Source organism: Poromitra crassiceps, assembly GCF_964638095.1.
Source record: "Poromitra crassiceps genome assembly, chromosome: 2".
NCBI lineage: Eukaryota > Metazoa > Chordata > Actinopteri > Beryciformes > Melamphaidae > Poromitra > Poromitra crassiceps.
The window spans coordinates 49,469,492-49,487,486 of NC_139624.1; the positions used below are offsets into that span (position 1 = coordinate 49,469,492).

A 17,995-nucleotide genomic window follows, 5' to 3' on the forward strand; every position below is an offset into this window, starting at 1 on the left:
GCAGAGGGGCTCAGTTGTGGGCGCGGATTGACTGCTGTTCGCAGCCAACGTCAGCTCCAGACAGAGCAATCTATATGGCTCTGGCTGCAGCATGAGCGGTTTCTCTTTCATCACGGGGCTTTTTCCTGCTGTTTTCCGGACCTTTCTCTAATCTGGAGAGCACTGTCGCCACCTAATGAGTCCGTAAAATAGGTTATACACCTTCAATAGCTACAATATTTGTACAGGAGATGCCTGAGGCTTTGATCCACGTCCCACCGTCAAAAAACGCAATTGACGAACATACTCGTCCTTGGCACTCTACATATATAACAGCACCCCCACCCCCCTCTCCTGCAAACTCCTCCCTCCGTGGGTGTGTCTCTGGTGGCTCTGCAGCGTGTGTCACAGGCGAGTCTCTGCTGCCTGTCTGTGCTGCCTGGCGGCCGCTCGTCGGGCGAGTCTGGATCGGGCTCGCTCGTTTCTGGGGTTTCGGTTGTGAGCTGGGATGAAGCTGCGTGCGATTCTGGGCTTTCTGCTGCGTGTTTCAAAGTGTGTTGCACCCAGAGTCTATTTTTGGAATCCCCCACCGTTGTGTGCCAGCCCCCAAAAGCGTTTTCGCCAATCCATTCTCATGAGAATGGTTTCCTCACGCTTTTTCCTGCTGTTTTTGCTCGGCTTTCTCTAGTCTGGAGAGCACTGTCGCCACTTATAGCGCTTTCAGACAGACACTGTTCTGGCTCTGGCTCCGTTCTGAATTCTCAGAACCTTGGTGATTTCTGGCGAACCAGCCCGTGTTCACACCAGTTTAAGCGGAACCAAAGTGGGAGGACATTATTCGGTAGTCCTTCTTCAGTTTATTTTTATTTTTTTAAGTTTATTAATTATTTGGTCTGGCGTTCGAGTGAACCCAGCCTTGGCCCTCTCTTCTGCAAGTTCGGCATATGATTTGCTCTTTCTTGTACTACTTTCTAGCTTTTCTTGAGATTCTGTAGATGCCCAAATCGCCACTAAACATTTGGTTTCCTCAGGAGACCACTGCAAATTATTTTTCTCTGTGTTGTCACTGCCTTCTTCTCCTTCCTGCTCGTTTTCACAGCCTAGAATGAGACACGCCCACTGATGATGTCACGGTTCCCAAGGAAAACCAACTATTTTTTGGTTCCGCTGAGAACCAACTTTTCAGGTCCCGAGCCAATTATTTTTTCGGTCTGAACGCGCCGGCCAGTTCAGATTAGGGTTCTGGAACCAGAACCGGCACGGAGCCCTGCCGGTGTGAAAGCCCTATTAGTGGGTCGGTGGAATGGGTTGTACACGTTCGGTGGCTCCCATATTTTTATAGGAGATGTAGGGGGCTTTGATCCACGTCCCACCGTCAAATTTTTTTTTTTTTTTTTTGACGAGTTAACTCGTCGACGGCAGTCAACCGTTGGTTTATTTTTGACAAGTTAACTCGTCCACGGCAGTGAACGTGTTAATAGGGGTCCGCACCTCCGACCAAACTTATTTTTTCATCACTTCTCTTTGAAGCCATAACTGTTAGTGTATACCAGGGGTGGGCAATTATTTTTCATGGGGGGCCACATGAGAAACCCAGATTGTTGCCGGGGGGCGAACAAATATTGTCATGCCGTAACCCATGGATGGGTAACTTTGATGATAGAGAGGGCCACACAAAATGTCCTCGCTACCAGGTTCTGCTGAGGGCATGAAAAATTTGGTGCATTTGAAGCCACGTTTAGAGGAATAACTCATTTTAAATTAACAGTTGTGATGTCATTATTCAGTCTTAACCACCAATATTTCATCCTTTTCTCACTCACTCCTATGTCACCACCTGCTCTCAGGGCTTGAAATTAACTTTTTTGACCACCTGCCAATATGGCTGTTAGATTTTAAAGTTACCAGCCAATTAGAATTTCCACTAGCCAAAATGTTTTTCTTGAAATAAATCAGAATATGAGTGGGTTAATTTAAGCATAAGTATCAGTAAGTGGCCCGGGATGATCAAAGCCTGTGTTGAGGGTCACACGAACAAAAATGCAGTCTTGAAGCTAAATACATCCAAAACCAATGAGTTAATTATTTAAATTTCTAATTCAATGTAGCCTTTTAGTCATAAAGATTATTAAAAGATATTCCATATTCCAGACTGAAATGCTATAACAGAAGTGGAGTATTGGCCAGAATGACATGAACATTTGGACACTTATTCAGCGGGTATCTTGCATGTTGCATTCAGGTGCACTGTGTAAAAAAAAAAAAAAAAAAATTGCAATTCCATCGCGGGCCACACAGGTGGCGCCCGCATCCGGCCCACGGGCCGTAGTTTGCCCATGTATGGTGTATACGCTCGGCCAGACTATACCAGTGGTGGCTGGTGAGATTGGTAACAGGGGAGGTAGCTTCGGTGGCGTCCTAAGGTCGCCGCCGGGAAAAATTTGGGCGTTTTTTTTTTCTCTTTTGCCCAAAACGCCCAAATCTCATTTTAAATTAGCATTAGGATTAGACTGTTGTGATGTCATTATTCAGTTTTAACCATCAATAATTGTTCCTTTTCTCATTATTTCATTTCTCAGAGTAAATACTGTATATTTATTTCGAGATTTTTGTCAATTATTTGTGCTGTTATGGTTATAATTAGCCTAGTTACTCACTTCTACACTATCTTAGATTGTGTTACTTATGGATGGTATGGAATTATAGTGAAAATAGATTATCCCCCCTTTTTGCTGGGGACCCCACTTTGAAAACCACTGGCTTAGGCTAGAACTGTTGCGAGAAGGTTTCAGGATTTATCTCTATGCATTAGGCTGTGATTACTATTTATATAAATCTATTTCTTCACATAGATTCATGATATATTATGGTATACAGCCTACCTGTGACATCAATGTTTTGATTAATCTGCGCCAGTACCGAAAATGTAGCCTATTACTGCATGACTGATCCTATGATGTCTCACACTCAGGTGTGCTTTCACAAGACAGGTGTTATCCATTCAATCAGCCAACCTGTCTTTATAATGGCTGTCTTGCACTGTTTGTATGATACTTGACAAAGTCTATGGCCGAAACTGTTGTCAAATAGCGTTAAATTACACTTAATTGCATCTGGAACGAGAGTGTGTCTTCCCGTGCACAGTGCTGCACACTACTCTTTAGTTACATTCCAATTCATCAACTTTGGAGCGTTATTTACTAGGGGTGTGCCGATTAATCGTATAATCGATGCATCGCGATTAGTCACGTGACGATTAAAATCGATTCACAATGTTCGATTATCGATTTGCAAAAAATTGCAAAAAAAAAAAAAAAAAAATTGCAAATTTTTTTTTGTTGCTTTATTTGCAAAAAATACGGTATTTCGCCCGGAAAGCAGTTCCTTAACTGTAAAACAAGACCAAAACCGAAGTACTGGAAACTGGAATCACTGAAGAAAGCATGCAGGGTGGCTGTAACATGTGATGCGTGGACTTCAGTCGTAACTGAAGATAATGGAGGTACATTTGTTTGTTTACTTTAATTAATGGATACTGACAAATATACCTTGCTTAACACATTCACTGCCAGCCTTTTTTTTTTTTACTGTAGGTAGCTTTTGCCAGAGGGTTTTTTTGAGGATTCTGGCTCATTTTACAAGAGCCAAGGATAATTTTCTGCTTGGACTTTGTGAACACAAAGTTCACAAAAGTACTAATAGAATGTGTGCTTTCTCTGTCTAAAAGAGTTAGTTTGTAGAGTTAGTAGTTATGTAGATATTAGCCGTTGAGTACAGCATGGTTTCAGCGTCTGAGACAAAAAGCTGAGATAATCGCAGTTTTGTGAAATTCAATATCAAACAGTCACTTTAACCATTTATTTTTGGCATCAGTGAGACATCAGACATAAACAATATAGTTCTGAACAGTAATTTCCTCCATAGCAGCACCCGCACCCCCTCTCCTTACAACTCCTCCCTCCGTGGGCGTGTCTGGTGGATTTCAGCAGCGTTTGTCAGTCACAAGCCAGTCTCTCCTGCCTGTCTGAGCAGTGAGCAGCAGCCTCCCTCTCTGGCGGCCCCTCGTCGGCGAGCGTGGATGTGGCTTAATCCGTTCTTGGATTTTCGGTTGAGAGCTTTGACGAAGCCTTGTGTGACTCTAGGCTTTATGCTGCGCGCTTCAAAGTGTGCTTTCCACCCAGTCCACCTTTGGAACCCCCCACCGCCGTGCGCCCGTGTGAAAGGTTTTCGCCTACAGTATGAGAATGAGGCTCGTTCGCTTCTGGGTCCTCGGTTGAGCTCAGCTGGAATGCGTGCGTTTCTGGCCAAACAACACTCAATAGTCTGAGCACCGTCGCCACTCAGTGGGTCGGCGGAATGGATTGCACACGCCCGGCGGCTCTAACAGTATAATAGAAGATGCAAAAGGGCCAGATCAACGATCCACCGTCAAAAAAAAAAAATCGATTCTGAAAACGTGTTAACACGTTGTTGGCAGTCAACAGCTGGATTCTGAAAACGTGTTTACACGTTGTTGGCAGTGAATGTGTTAAAAAAAATCCTGTTTGGTGAAAAAGATGCATCGAAAATCGTGATTAATCGTAATCGTATAATAATCAAATCGTAGCACCCTTAATCGTAATCGAATCGTGAGGTGCCTAAGGTGGCACACCCCTATTATTTACCCCCCCTTCCCGACATCCTAGGTTGACATGCTTCATCCCAATCGATTCCTTATTTCTTCTACTTTCATATGATATAAAGATCACCACTCACGCTTTAAAATTGAGCTCGCTGTCAGCCATCGATTTACAGGCCAAATTCAGTTCAAAAATGTGTGAATTTAAGGTTCGCGGGTTTTATTATAAAAAATTACAGGATGAAACTTCAATACGACAAAAATAGCGCTGCTCGGTGAACCATTTCCACGGCGAATTTAATAGAAGGCTCGGATAACTTGAAATCAATTGACTTACTTGAATATCCATGCTGTCTGTAGTGGAAACGCTGCAGTCGAGACGTTGCAAATATTCCAGTTTTCTGACATTGCAAAAAGCCCAGTACCGCGCTGAGGCTCCCGCAACTCGAAACTCGTTTTGGGTGTAATCCAATACAACGACTGTCTGGCTTGTGAACACTTACTGATTGATAAAAAAGTAAATAAAAATAAGGGGTAAATATAATATGCTGCTACTGTCTCAGTAAAAGTCGTAAATCCTTCCAGGTTAGACTGGAAATGACTCTGACTCAGTCAAAGGATCCAGTGGTTAGGAGTGTAGCACCCACAGTTAAAACAGGGAGGAAGTGGAACCCAAAGGAGGCAGTACAGCAAGCACAGTCAGCTCTTAGACACAGGGATATCATAGGTCAGGTGCAGCATGGGCGTGGAGGCTTAGGGTTGTGCATAGGGAAACCTGTGTGGAACAAGGCATCAGTAATAGAAAAGAGGAAGATGGTAGTTGAAGAAGTACATAGGCAAGAGGAGGCAGTAAGATGTACTAAGGCAGTGTCGCAGGCAAAGCAAGGACAGTGGGTGAACTGGGAGAGTGTAGAGAAGAGAAAGTTGAAGTGGAGAGAGTTGTGGAGCGTGGAGGCCAGCAGAATTAGATTTATTCTAGGGGCTACTTATGATGTGCTGCCATCTCCCCAGAACTTAAATCAGTGGTTGGGCGAGGATGGTGCCTGCCCGTTGTGTTCTAGTGTATGTACACTGATGCATATACTGTCAGGGTGTAAGGTCAGTCTCTCCCAGGGGCGATACACCTGGCGTCACAACCAGGTGTTGAAATGTTTGGCAGCTGCAGTTGAGGAAAAGCGGCTAGAAGTAAATTCTCTAGTTGCTAGCAAAGAGACTAGTCAGATCAAATTTGTACGTGAGGGAGAAAAGATTAGACCAATTAAGGTCAGGCACAAGTTAGGGCAGCTAAGTGTAGGTGGAGCCTGGGAAATGAGGGTTGACTTGAATGAACAGCTAGTCATCCCAGCATATATAGTTAGCACCCGGCTACGTCCGGACTTGTTACTGTGGTCTGAGGTAGAGAAGAGAGTTTATTTTATCAAACTCACAGTCCCGTGGGAAGATCGAGTTGAGGAGGCTTATGAGCGCAAGAAAGCTAGGTATGCTGAAATGGCAGCAGAGCAGCAAGGTTGGAGGGCTCGAGTGCGGCCTGTAGAGGTGGGCTGCCGTGGTTTTGTGGCAAAGTCCGTTATTGCCTTACTAACTGAGTTGGGCATTCGGGGACGGAGCCTGAAACTTGCGGTTAGCAACATGTCTCAGGCAGCAGAACGAGCAAGTGAATGGCTGTGGATAAGGAGGAAACATGCTAGCTGGGGAGCTCGCTACGGTCAGATTGATTGTTTGTTGTTGGTCATGATTAACGGTCCGCATCAACAGGGCTGAATCATTGACGGTGGTGGTGTAGTTAGGGATTGTTTGTTGTTGGTGATGATGAGTAACGGTCCGCATCAACAGGGCTGAATCATTGACAGTGGTGGTGTAGTTAGGGATTGTTTGTTGTTGGTCATGATTAACGGTCCGCATCAACAAGGCTGAATCATTGACAGTGGTGGTGTAGTCAGGAATGTCATACCGAACCGACCTGGATAGCTAGGCTTAGATAGTGAGGTAATATGCAGTTGTGCGGTGGTAGCATGGAGGGGGGTGTTTCCAGGACGCTGGATTACACCATTAAGCCTTCTTGAGGTGTCGTGGGCCTAACTTAACGAAACGTCGGTGAAGGAAGGTGCCCACTTGAAAACCCCAATGACATGCTTCATACTGCTGTTGGCTAGGGTAGGTAACTGGTGATTTGTGTCTTGTTTATTAGTTTGTTAGCCTGTTAGCTTGTTTTATTCTGGATTGGGCTTCTAAATGTGTTTTTCCTCGGATTTTGGCACAAGGGATAGTAACATCTTGTCCTGTGTATTAATTAATACTGTCAGGTCATCACAGGCACTGGATTTCACTTCCTACTTTGATTCAGCTTGAGAGACCAGACAGTGGACAATACAAATGTCAATCAATGTCAGCAATCTATCCAACCAACAACCAATTAGATTTCACCTGGTTTAACCAGGGTAAGGGCGTGCTCACTTCCAGCTCAATCTTATTGGTTGGAAAACACATCACTCTCACGTGTTCTCTGTGAATTGCAAATGTTTTTCAACCAATCATATTTTTCATTAGATAAATTACCAAATAAATAAACGCCCACAGGGCGAATGTTTTTTTTATCTGCCTACTAAAGGCTGGGACCAGGGCCAGAGTGACTCTCTGCATGGAGCTCTCCATCAGTTCAGGTCACTGTTGTTGAAGCATTTTAAGCATATAAGAATATAATGAATGAAAAAATGAGCGTCTGCACATAAGAAAAAACACATTTGATTGATATTTTATTATAAAAAAAAATGAAAAATGAAAAATATAAAAATAAAAATAAAAAATGATATTTTTTTTTATATAAAATCCCCAATCTAATAGAGGAGGACCATCCTCCTATGCCTCACTGGAAAAACCTCCTCTGGTTACGGCTGCGGTTTGTCAACAATATGGCGCCGTCCGGGGTTATCGAATAAGGTCTATAAGAAATAAAAAGGCCATTCTTCCCCCCCATATTTCCCCGACAATTTCTCCCCAATTATACTTGGCCAATTTCCCCCCTGCTGCCCCGGTCACTGCTCCAGTGTTTCCCATACATAAAGGAATTTATGGCGCACCGCCACAGAAGGATTTTGACCGCCACAAAAAGATGTTGACCAAATTATTATTATTTTTTTTTACAGTGCACCTGAACGCAACATGCAAGATACCCGCTGAATAAGTGTCCAAATGTTCATGTCATTCTGGCCAATACTTCTGTTATAGCATTTCAGTCTGGAATATGGAATATCATTCAATAATCTATGATTTAGTGGCTAAATTGTCAAATACCGCCATCTGCTCACTACCCAGGCACTGATGTATGTACTTAACCTAACTAACCTAACCTAACTAACTATCCGGTGTGCACAACATTGTCAGCCTAAACTTCGGCTGACACCCCAAAAACCTACAATCCGCTACAGAAAAATGTATATTGTTTGTTTATTAACTGGCCCCTCGCCTTCTATCATTTCACGAAAGTGGCCCCTGGGCAAAGCAAGTTGAGTAGGGAGAAATTTAGTTTGCCATTGTAAACCCACAGCACAGTAATGATGACATGTTCTTCATAGATCTAGCCTTTTAATTTTGCTCTTAAAGTCCCTGGAAACCAAAATCCACAAAAACGTTCTAACTATGTTATTTAGGGTCTTATGTTAGTAATTGTGTCCCTCAGAAATTATTATACATTACTTTCAACCCAAAGCCTTAAAATCGACACTTTTCTACAAGATTGTACAAGGTACTTCCTCATTGAAGAGAGCAGTGCGCGAGGTGCTAAAATGCAGGAGCTTATGACGTCATAAGCTCTATATAACCTTTGTACACGCGCGCAATCCGCACCCACCCTCCTTTTGTCCATTCTTTGCCCCCAGTGACAGCGCTCCCTCGCTGTCCGTCTCCCTCCCACTCTGTGTGCCGTCGTGCCAAGCGCTATGCTTCTCTCTCTCTCTCTCTCTCTCTCTCTCTCTCTCTCTCTCGGGACTAGTGAGAGAGAGAGCACAGAGAGAGACACACAGGCTGGTGACGCGAGGTTACTCTCTCTCACACACATACACACACACAGACACAGTAGCGCTGTGCAGTCGCAGCAAGTCTCTCTCTCTCCCTCTCCGAGCAACGAACACACACACACACACACACGTGTCATGCACTCGATCTCTTTCTGCGTTTCCGCGGGAGAAAATACACTCTAAAAAATAATTGATTCTCGTGAGTTTTGCCACGACTGTTGTGGGGTATTTCAGAAGGAAACCCCACGCTGTTCTTTTACACAGACCAAACAACTCAGTAATCAAAGATGACAGACTCGAGTTTCAGTGTTTTACTTGCTAGCAAGGAGACAATGTATGAGCTACACCTTTGTACGACTTCAAGACACTTCTGCTTTCCACTCTCCGTGCGCAGCCTTTTATTTCACTTACAGACTAGTGGTTTACATAAGAAGCAAACATGAAGAACTGGTCCTCCCAGTTCATGCTTATGGGAAACTGCACGTACGCATGTTCTCATCACACCCTTAAAGACAGTTGAACGTATTTACCCTGTGGCTGTTTGAGCTGTCAAACTGTCATTCTAAAACTGTAAACCCAACAACCCCAACATCCGTTTGCATAGCTCGAGGTCGTCTCATAGTTGCAGAGACACACATGACTGTTTCAAGCACAGGGTGTACAATACATATATAGGACATAGGTCACAGTGCAGTACAGCATTAGTTTAAGCAGAGGTTACATGTTTAAGCAAATTGAAAATACTTCTTTTAATATCCAACATCCTTCTGAAATACCCCACAACTGTCAAACCTAAATTTATATACTTTGCGACGTTCATCATCGTTCAAATTTGGCTGGTGGCTTATTAACATAGGGTCCTGTGATGTGATGAACTCAAAATGCTAAATAATAAAGAAATATTTCTGGTTTCCAGGGACTTTAAGCTTTCTCAAAGTACACCAAATTAGGGATGTTCATTTTGAAAAATTTCCATAATCGAAAATCGGGGAAAATTAACGATCAATTATCGATTATCGATCATATTAATAATAATATATATATATTTATTTTTTTTACAAAATGAATGCGTATGGCAGAAAATACGAAAGACAACGTGTTCTCAATGAACTCTTTATTTCAATGTGTCTCCTCTCCAACACTCTGCTGTCCCCGGCGCATGCCGGTGTGAATTCCCCATGTTTAAAACAGTTTTGTTGGCACAAAGGCCCGTGCCCAGCCAGAAAACTAGAGAGACTATATGAAGCTCCACCTCACGTTAGTCGGCTGTGCAATGGAGTGGGGCGAGGAGGAACGAGTTCCACCCAAACCTAGTCCGCAATTTTTTTTTCTTTTTTTTTAAATAACAAAATCGATAAGAATTCCACATGATCGATTCCATTCCTTAACGATCAATTATCGATTTTCGATAACTGATGAACATCCCTACACCAAATTAATGCATTTTACTTTAAAATGTTTACAAAAAATCTCTGGAGGGGTCTGCGGTCTCCCACCACAAATACTCAAAATCCTGTGGGAAACACTGCGAGTGCTCCACCCTCTGCCAATCTGGGGAGAGTCTAGCACCAGGGGGCGCTTCACCGGCATGACGTAGCACGTGGTAGAATCACGCTATTCCAACCAGTTCCCTTCCACCCCGACCAGGCACCCCGACCGACCAGAGGAGGCGCTTGTGCAGAGACCAGGACACATACCCCAATCCGGCTTCCCACCTGCAGACACAGCCAATCGTGGCTGTATGGATGCTGGACCAAGCCGGAGGTAACACAGGGGTGCAAACCTGGACCCTAGTGTTGGTAGGCAGGGAATCTACCGCTACACTACCCGGACAGTCTGCCACTTTTGACTGATTTCCCCCCCATGTTGTGCCCCACCCCAATATCCAACCCGGGAATTTGTCAAATTATGGAAGCAAGATGCTGTCAAAATGTCACTTAATTGTGAGTTTAATGGTGATTAAGTGGGGATTAGTGCTGCACGATTAATCGAATCGCAATCGCAATCGTGATGTCAGCACGTGCGATTGCATAACCGCAAAAGTGTGCGATTATTTTATTTTTTTCACGTCTTTTTGAGTCACACACACACACACACACACTGTGTGTGAGAGCCTCCTTTAAACTAACGTTACACGCGACACAGCAAACACACGTTTCTCAGCCATCACACTGGGCATCAATACTAGCGGGAGACTTCTCCCATGCACTCCCGCAAATAAGTAATGTTATGTGCAGCAAGGTACATATTATCTACAGAGAGGGCGAGAGAGAACATCCATGATCGCTAACAGCAAGCTATGCTAATAACTAGCTAGCCGTTCGTTCAGAAACGCATGTAAACAGCCGTGTGATCAGTGAGAACGTCAGTAAAATAAGGAGAGAGCTGCAGGTGCTTATGCAGAACTAGTGCGCGATTAAGTACACAGTGGGGATGACCCGCTGTGATGAAGAATATAACGAGATTAACAAGGTTGATAGCAAAACACTGTCGCAGCTGCCAGCACTGGCAGCATCACCTCCAGGCTAGCTAACTAGCCTGTCACATGACGCCTTCATGGTCCCCTCGTTAAAAGTCTGCAGATGCACGTTCTCACCTCTCTCTCTCAAGAAGCGTCACGTGAGTGTGGCGTTTAAGGCCATCTGTCGCTACAAAATAAATAAACGGGGTGTATCATTCATTAGTATTGCTGGACAGACATGTAACTAACTTTGCAACTTTGCTGAGCCATCTTCTATGTGCTGTAACACAGTGCAGTTTCTATTTGACTGGTGTTTCTTTTTTACATGTTTGGGACAGGCAAATGTCTCAAAATGTTTTATTTTTTTGTAAAGATAATTTAATTTCAAATTGTTTTATTTTTTTAGTTTTAATATATTTTAAATTGTAACATATTTCATGTATTTTAGTCTGTGATATGTGAAACCGTGGTATTTTTGTCCAAGGTTATCATACCGTCAAAAACTCATGCCGGCACATCCCTAGATACCTAGTGGCAGTGGTGGCCCAACGGTTAGAGAAGCGAGCTTCAATCCCCGGGACCGGCAGGATAAATCTGGGTGGGGAAAGTGAAAAGGCAGCGCTTGCCCCTCCCTCATTACCACCACTGAGGTGCCCTTGAGCAAGGCCTTAACCCCAACTGCTCCAGTGGAGCTGATCAGTGGCCAGCAGATCAGACTGTGGTTGTACTGGTCAGCTTCCAGGTATGAATGTGTGTGTGAATGTGAACAGGGCACTCCTGAAAAAGAGAGCATTGCTCTCAGTGAGACTCCCCCTGTATAAATAAAGGTAAAAAAAAAACTCTTGTTTATTATATCGCAATCACAATCGCAATCGCAATATTGTCCACCCTAATCGCTAATCGCACCTTTTCCCCAAATCGTGCAGCACTAGTGGGGATGCAACATTACCACTGACCGGTGTATGTTTTATGCTTCATTTTGAGCTTACTCATTTGAGCCACAACCTCTGTAGCCCCTCTTCCACATTCTAAATATAAGACTTACCATTTGTTGGCAATGTCAAAGTATGTATATTAAGGTTTGACAGGTCTCCATAATGATAAACTAGAAGAGGAGCTACTGTGTTACTGAAAGTGAAATGGGCAACCTATTTTTGTTCTCTTTCCCACCCCCTCTAGACCAGAGAAGAGCTTAACCATTGTGATCACAAGACTGTACTCCATGCCATGCGATCTGGGGACCCACAAAGCCATCAAGGAGGGGTCTATCCTGTGAGCCACCAAGACAGGAGCAACCGCGGAGCTCTCCCAACACCCTACCAGAACAATGTTGCACCAATGGCCTGGCATCCCACCTCCAGCGCTCAGCTGACCATTAACAATGACTCACCTACTGAGAGAGCAGAAATACTTAATGATGCCCAAATTCTGGACTTTATTACACAAAAGTTCAACTATTATACAAATTGTGCAAGTCAAAACCAGCAAAGTAATGGACAGCCTGATTCTAATGAGGGACAGACTTTGCACTTTGCAAGTAAAGAGGACTCCACACATTGCCTGCAGAGCCAGTCTGATTGCAGCTCCATCATGCCAAAGGAAGACAATGTTGATCCTCCACTTGACAACTTTGGTGGAGAAGCATGTGAAGAGGACCATTCAATGGAGAGCAAAGAAAATGCTGAGTCAACTCTAAAGGCTAAAAACGATGAGTGTGCTAGATCCACAGCGGAGAAACATTCATCAACAGGTACACCAGTCTCTTCTGTAGAAAACACCAAAGAGGCTCATAAAAATGAATCTGTTGAGAAAAGTGCACCTGTAGATTTTGATTTACCATTAAAGACAGGATTGGATGAGGATAGTGATGGCAAACTAATTTATTCAAACGATAACTCTGAAGAAAAAACATGTCTCATGAACGATGATGACAGTTTCAGCAGTAAATGGTGTGAAAAGACCTTAAAGAATGCCCCACCCACTGTTCCAGTCCTTTGTTATTCATTAGTTGCACTGAAGGAGCTGGTTGCTAGTCTGGAGAATGTAGAGAACCTTACTGAGATGGACAACATTTCTGACATCATAGTGCAACGATATTGGAATGGGAACAACGATAACGTTCGTGTCTTTACATCCACAGAATATCCACACATTATGCTGGATGTTGCTGCCACTTGTGCAAAGAATGAAGATGAGAGTCCCGTGGTTCTCAGCACAGTGCCTGGAATGCCTTTGGGCCAACCGATTGAGAGGCGTCCAACCACTCAAACGGTAAACGGTTGCTCATTACAGGAAGAATATGCATCTCCCTGGTTGATTATAAAGAAGAATCTGGAGAACATCGAGCAAGAAGATGACGCCAGAAGCCTAAACTCAGTTGAGGTTGTACAATTGGAAAATATGCAGGACGTCCCGTCCAGTGATGTCTCAGAGGAGCGTCGAGCTAAGCCAAGTTTAGTGCTATCTGAAAAGAAAACGCATCCATTTCCGTCTGTCGATGGAAAACAAGAACCAGGCAAACAGAAAAATATAACAGAGCCACGAAATGGTAGTGTGACCGGTAAGGAGAGCCCTCAATATGAAAAGGCAATTCCACATTCCAAGCGGAGTTCACCAGTCTCTGAAAAAGAAATTCATAATTCGGTATCACTTTTTGCCAACCAAGGTGTAGGGCGACACATCCAGATAAATCCTAATGATACACAGTTTGAAGATCTGCTGAAGGATCAAACGGAGTTAAACATAGAACCTTCTGAAAACACGTGTGATGGACAGGCACCTCCCTCTAGAAACGAGGTTGAGGGATCAACCTTTCTCAAAAGAAATAAAGACCCACAATATGAAGACCCACAATATGAAGACATTACAGATGATGAAAATGTGACTATGGATTCACAGTTAACTACACTACTGTCTAACAACGAGGGATCAAGCTTTCAGTCCAGTCCAGATTACCGTTTTATTCCACAAAACAGAACTGCTGGAGAAAGGGCTCAACAAAACAGATTGCCATCTGATGACTCACAAGTGTCACATCACCAGTCTGTGGACAGAGAGGAGTTGTCCAACTTGGCTCGTAAACCTGTGAACTCTCTAAACTTATCTAAACTGAAGGAGCTGGTTAGCTTAAATGCCCCCAAAAAGAATGATAAAAAGCATACGCCACAGTCGCTCAGAGATACAAAAGTATTATTATCAAATGGTAAACCTGCCAGTTGTTCAAGAGGACTCCAAACAAAAAATACATCAGAGAGTGAGGCCCAGGCTCCTGTCAAAATCTTCACAATGGTTTCAAGAACGTCTGTGACTAATTCACAACATGACGATGTCATCAAGACCAAAGTGACAGATCCCAAAGATCCACAATGTGAGCAGTTGAGAGAGCCACACCATGGGCAATTAATAGTGGATTTATCTCAAGAAAATGAGGATTTGACAGCAGATGATTTCCTATGTGACGATAAAACAGAGGATGAGGGGGATGAAAAAAACTGGGTCATCAAAACTGAGGATGAAGGGCAGGAAGAATATGGGGACATCAAAACTGAGGATGAAGAGGAAGATGACGACAATTGGATTGTCATACCTGTAGCAATATCAGACCTGAGATTTGAACCGACGCTGCCAGAACCAGTTTCTACTTCTGCTCCTTTGGAAGTGTTTGACACACTGCAGAGCTTTCTACAAGCAAAAGAAACTGAAGCTGAAACTGAGGCTGATCACTCTCAATCCAAGGAGGTTGATGCAATGACCAAGACATCAGGCACGGCCACACCTTCACCTGAAATCGAGTCTGAGACAGAACCACACATACCTCGGCGCAGGAGACAATCCTGTTCTGGTGAAACCGAAGACAGTGATGATTACCCTTTGCCAGTGTCCAGAAAGTGCCAGAGGTCAGCAGCTCTTTCCTCTGAGTCTGAATCAGAGAGTGATGTTGAGTGCACAAATGTTCAAAAAAGGACAAGCTCCACATTAGAAACGGAAGACAGCTCTGAAGCTGACTCTGAGCATATTCAACACAAGAGGAAGAGACAGACAATTTTAAATAAACGCCCCACCATTCTTGAATCTGAAACAGATGCTGAAAGTGACCAAAACGGCAAAAGGAAGGCAAAGAGAAGGGGAATATCGTCTTCAGAATCAGAGGACAGTCCACAAGACAGACATTCACCTATAGAATACCTTCGACAAATCAGCTCAGAAAGCAGCTCGTCACCTGAAGACTCAGAAGTGTCACAGCATCGGTCTGTGGACAGAGAGGTGTCCCCCACAATGGCTCCTAATCGTGGTCTGGCTCGCCTTGTTGTGCAACCTTCTTCTGACTCCACTGATCACCTTCAACTTTCAAAAGAGGGTACAGTCCACAAGCAGGGGACAGTTGAACTGAAAGCCGTCCCAAAAAACCGTGAAAAGGATAAAAGAGTGACATCTTTAGGTCATGTGATGAGTGATAAACCTGCCAGTAGTTCAAGAGAACTCCAAACACAAAATACATGGGAGAGTGCGGTCCAGGCTCCTGTCAAAAGGAGAAATATCTCGCGCTATACTCAGGCAGGCCCATCCACCTCCAGTGGCAGTTTGGCTTCCTCAAGATGGGCCTCCAAATTGGGCCCGTCTAGATCCAGAGAGGCTTTGCCTCCATCTAAAAGGCAGCGATGTAACTCCAGTGATGGTTTGTTACCAACTACCGTGCAGCGGCCTTCGTGTCCATCTAAGGGGCAGCGGTCTGTCTCCATTGACAGTGTATCTCAATTGAAACATCAGCAGCCTAACTCCAGTGAAAGTTCAGGAACTGCTAAGCAGAAAATGCGGGATGCTTGGCAAAGCAGCTACCTACCAATTTGCAGAGACAAAAACAAAATCAGAGACAAAAACAAAATCAGAGACAAAAACAAAAGGATCAGTCCCACTAAGAGCACCCCTCCAGGGCGGTGTTATGATGTTGTTAGGCCAGGGCGTCACTGTGGCGGGCTGCCTAAGCAGAAGCACAACCCTGAACCTGGTCTGATGAAGAAGAGCAAAGATCAGGCCAAGAGTTGGACCAACAACCGACATACCCGAAAGATATCCCAATCTGAACAAGGTATGCTCATTGTGTTCTTCGAACTTTCTAAAATGTATTCTTCAAATAGTCAATAATAAATGTGTCTATATATAACAAAGTTCCTACGGATAGGAAGGTGAAAGTCTGGATTCGAGGGGTGGGTGAGTTTAGTGGCTAGGGGGATATGGGTGGGGGTGGGAAGTAGTGCCGTGGTCTAAAAGGTTTGTGCTTGAGAGGAAGGCTTTGCTGATTTTCAACCTGCTTTTGTATCATTACAATGTTCAGGCACTCCTGTCTCAGAATGACGCAAAACATCTCATTCTTAAGACTGAAGTGAACAGATGTTGGAACTACAGATTTTTTCTTCTTACCCAGCAAACATTTTCACATATAACGACCGTCTTCTGCACATCACACCACTACATCTAGTCAGGGTCTAATTATATATCCGGAATGGAAATCGTAGCGACGTAATTCATCTATTAACCCCACAATGTCGAAATATGCCGCTCCCACAATGGCTATGTTCAGAGAGAAAACAGACATCCTCGAGTGGGGTTCCATCTCGGCGCCTGCTTCAGTCTCCTCTCTCTTAACCACTCGGCTATTGACTTATTGAAAATACTCTCTGCATTTTGGCATATATACTAGGGATGTTACTAGGGCCGCACCGGACTATAAGCCGCGGGTGTTTTAATGGTATTTTTTTTTTTTTTTTTTTTTTTGTGTTTTAATGTTTAATTACCATATGTAAGGGTTCATGCACAGAGGGGATTGTCGGGAAAGAGATGGCTGTTTGAGGAAGCTCCCATTTATTAACATTTCAACAAAACAACATAACACAACACCGCCTGTGTTTCTTTTTTACAGTGCACACAGTGTCATACAGTGTCATACAGTGTGGTGAAAAGAGGGCAAGAGAGGAAATTAAAACAGAAGTGGATTTATAGTTAGAAAGAGTGCTAAAGAAGAGATAATTCCGTTTTTTTTTTTTTTTTTTTTCTGAAAAAATCCATAGATAAGCCGCACCATTATATAAGCCGCAGGGGCCAAAAAAGCCCAAAAAACGGGAAAAAAGCAGCGGCTTATAGTCCGGAATTTACGGTATATGACATAAACATGTTTTCATATTTAAAAAAAAAAAAGGGGCGTTCAATAATAGTCATTGCACGTGGAATATAGGGGTGGGGGAAAAAATCGATTCACCTAAGTATCGCGATTTTTAATGTCACGATTTTTTGGATCGATCTTTTATTCCAGAATCGATAATCGCAAATTAAATTTTTTTTTTTTTTTTTGGGTGCTTGCAGTCAGGCCACTCACTGAACAGCAGGCCAGGCGCCGCCTACTGGTTTACTAGTGGTTTTATTACTTTATTAGTTAGTCTGAAGTAATAATTACACTTCAGGGTTAAAGTGGGTGCATCTCATTGTAAAATTGGACTTCAAACGGCCCAAATCTGGATTCAAACGGCCCAAATTTCACGCGCGTTGGCCCATATCGGCCTGGCCTGCTTGGTATCTAATGCCCGGCCTGAATTATGATCCCAGTCCGCCCCTGTTTTTAACTATATCGCCCAGCCCTACTCATGATATATAATATACAGTCTCTAGTGTATGATTCAACTTTTCCCATGTTCTAATCTAGTGTAAAAAAGCAAACAAACTGAAAAAAGAAAAGAAAAAAATAAACAAAAATCGCAATAAATCGTAATATCGAATCGCAATAATCGTAGAATCTCAATACTTAAAGCAGCTACGAGCAACTTTTTCGATTGTTATTAAACAGTATAAATTTAATATCAATGCATCACATCTTACCTCTAATAGTCGACGAGACCAAAGCCGTGTGTATCTGAGATTGCTCCCTTAGGTGAT

At 43.5% G+C, this 17,995-nt stretch overlaps 1 protein-coding gene across 4 annotated transcripts in view; it reads left to right on the forward strand.

Annotated features, from left to right (window-relative positions):
• Window positions 1-17,995, forward strand: part of LOC310793730 (uncharacterized protein) — a 70,666-nt gene that overhangs the window by 13,822 nt on the left and 38,849 nt on the right. The window contains exons 2-4 of one of the 4 annotated variants that reach the window (XM_083655596.1): window positions 10,258-10,409; window positions 12,251-12,821; window positions 13,212-16,157. In XM_083655596.1, the coding sequence (XP_083511722.1) occupies window positions 10,258-10,409; window positions 12,251-12,821; window positions 13,212-16,157 (3,669 nt within the window). Of the gene's footprint in view, window positions 1-10,257; window positions 10,410-12,250; window positions 16,158-17,995 lie in introns of all 4 variants that reach the window. The other 3 variants (XM_083655595.1, XM_083655597.1, XM_083655594.1) reach the window with 3 other exon arrangements.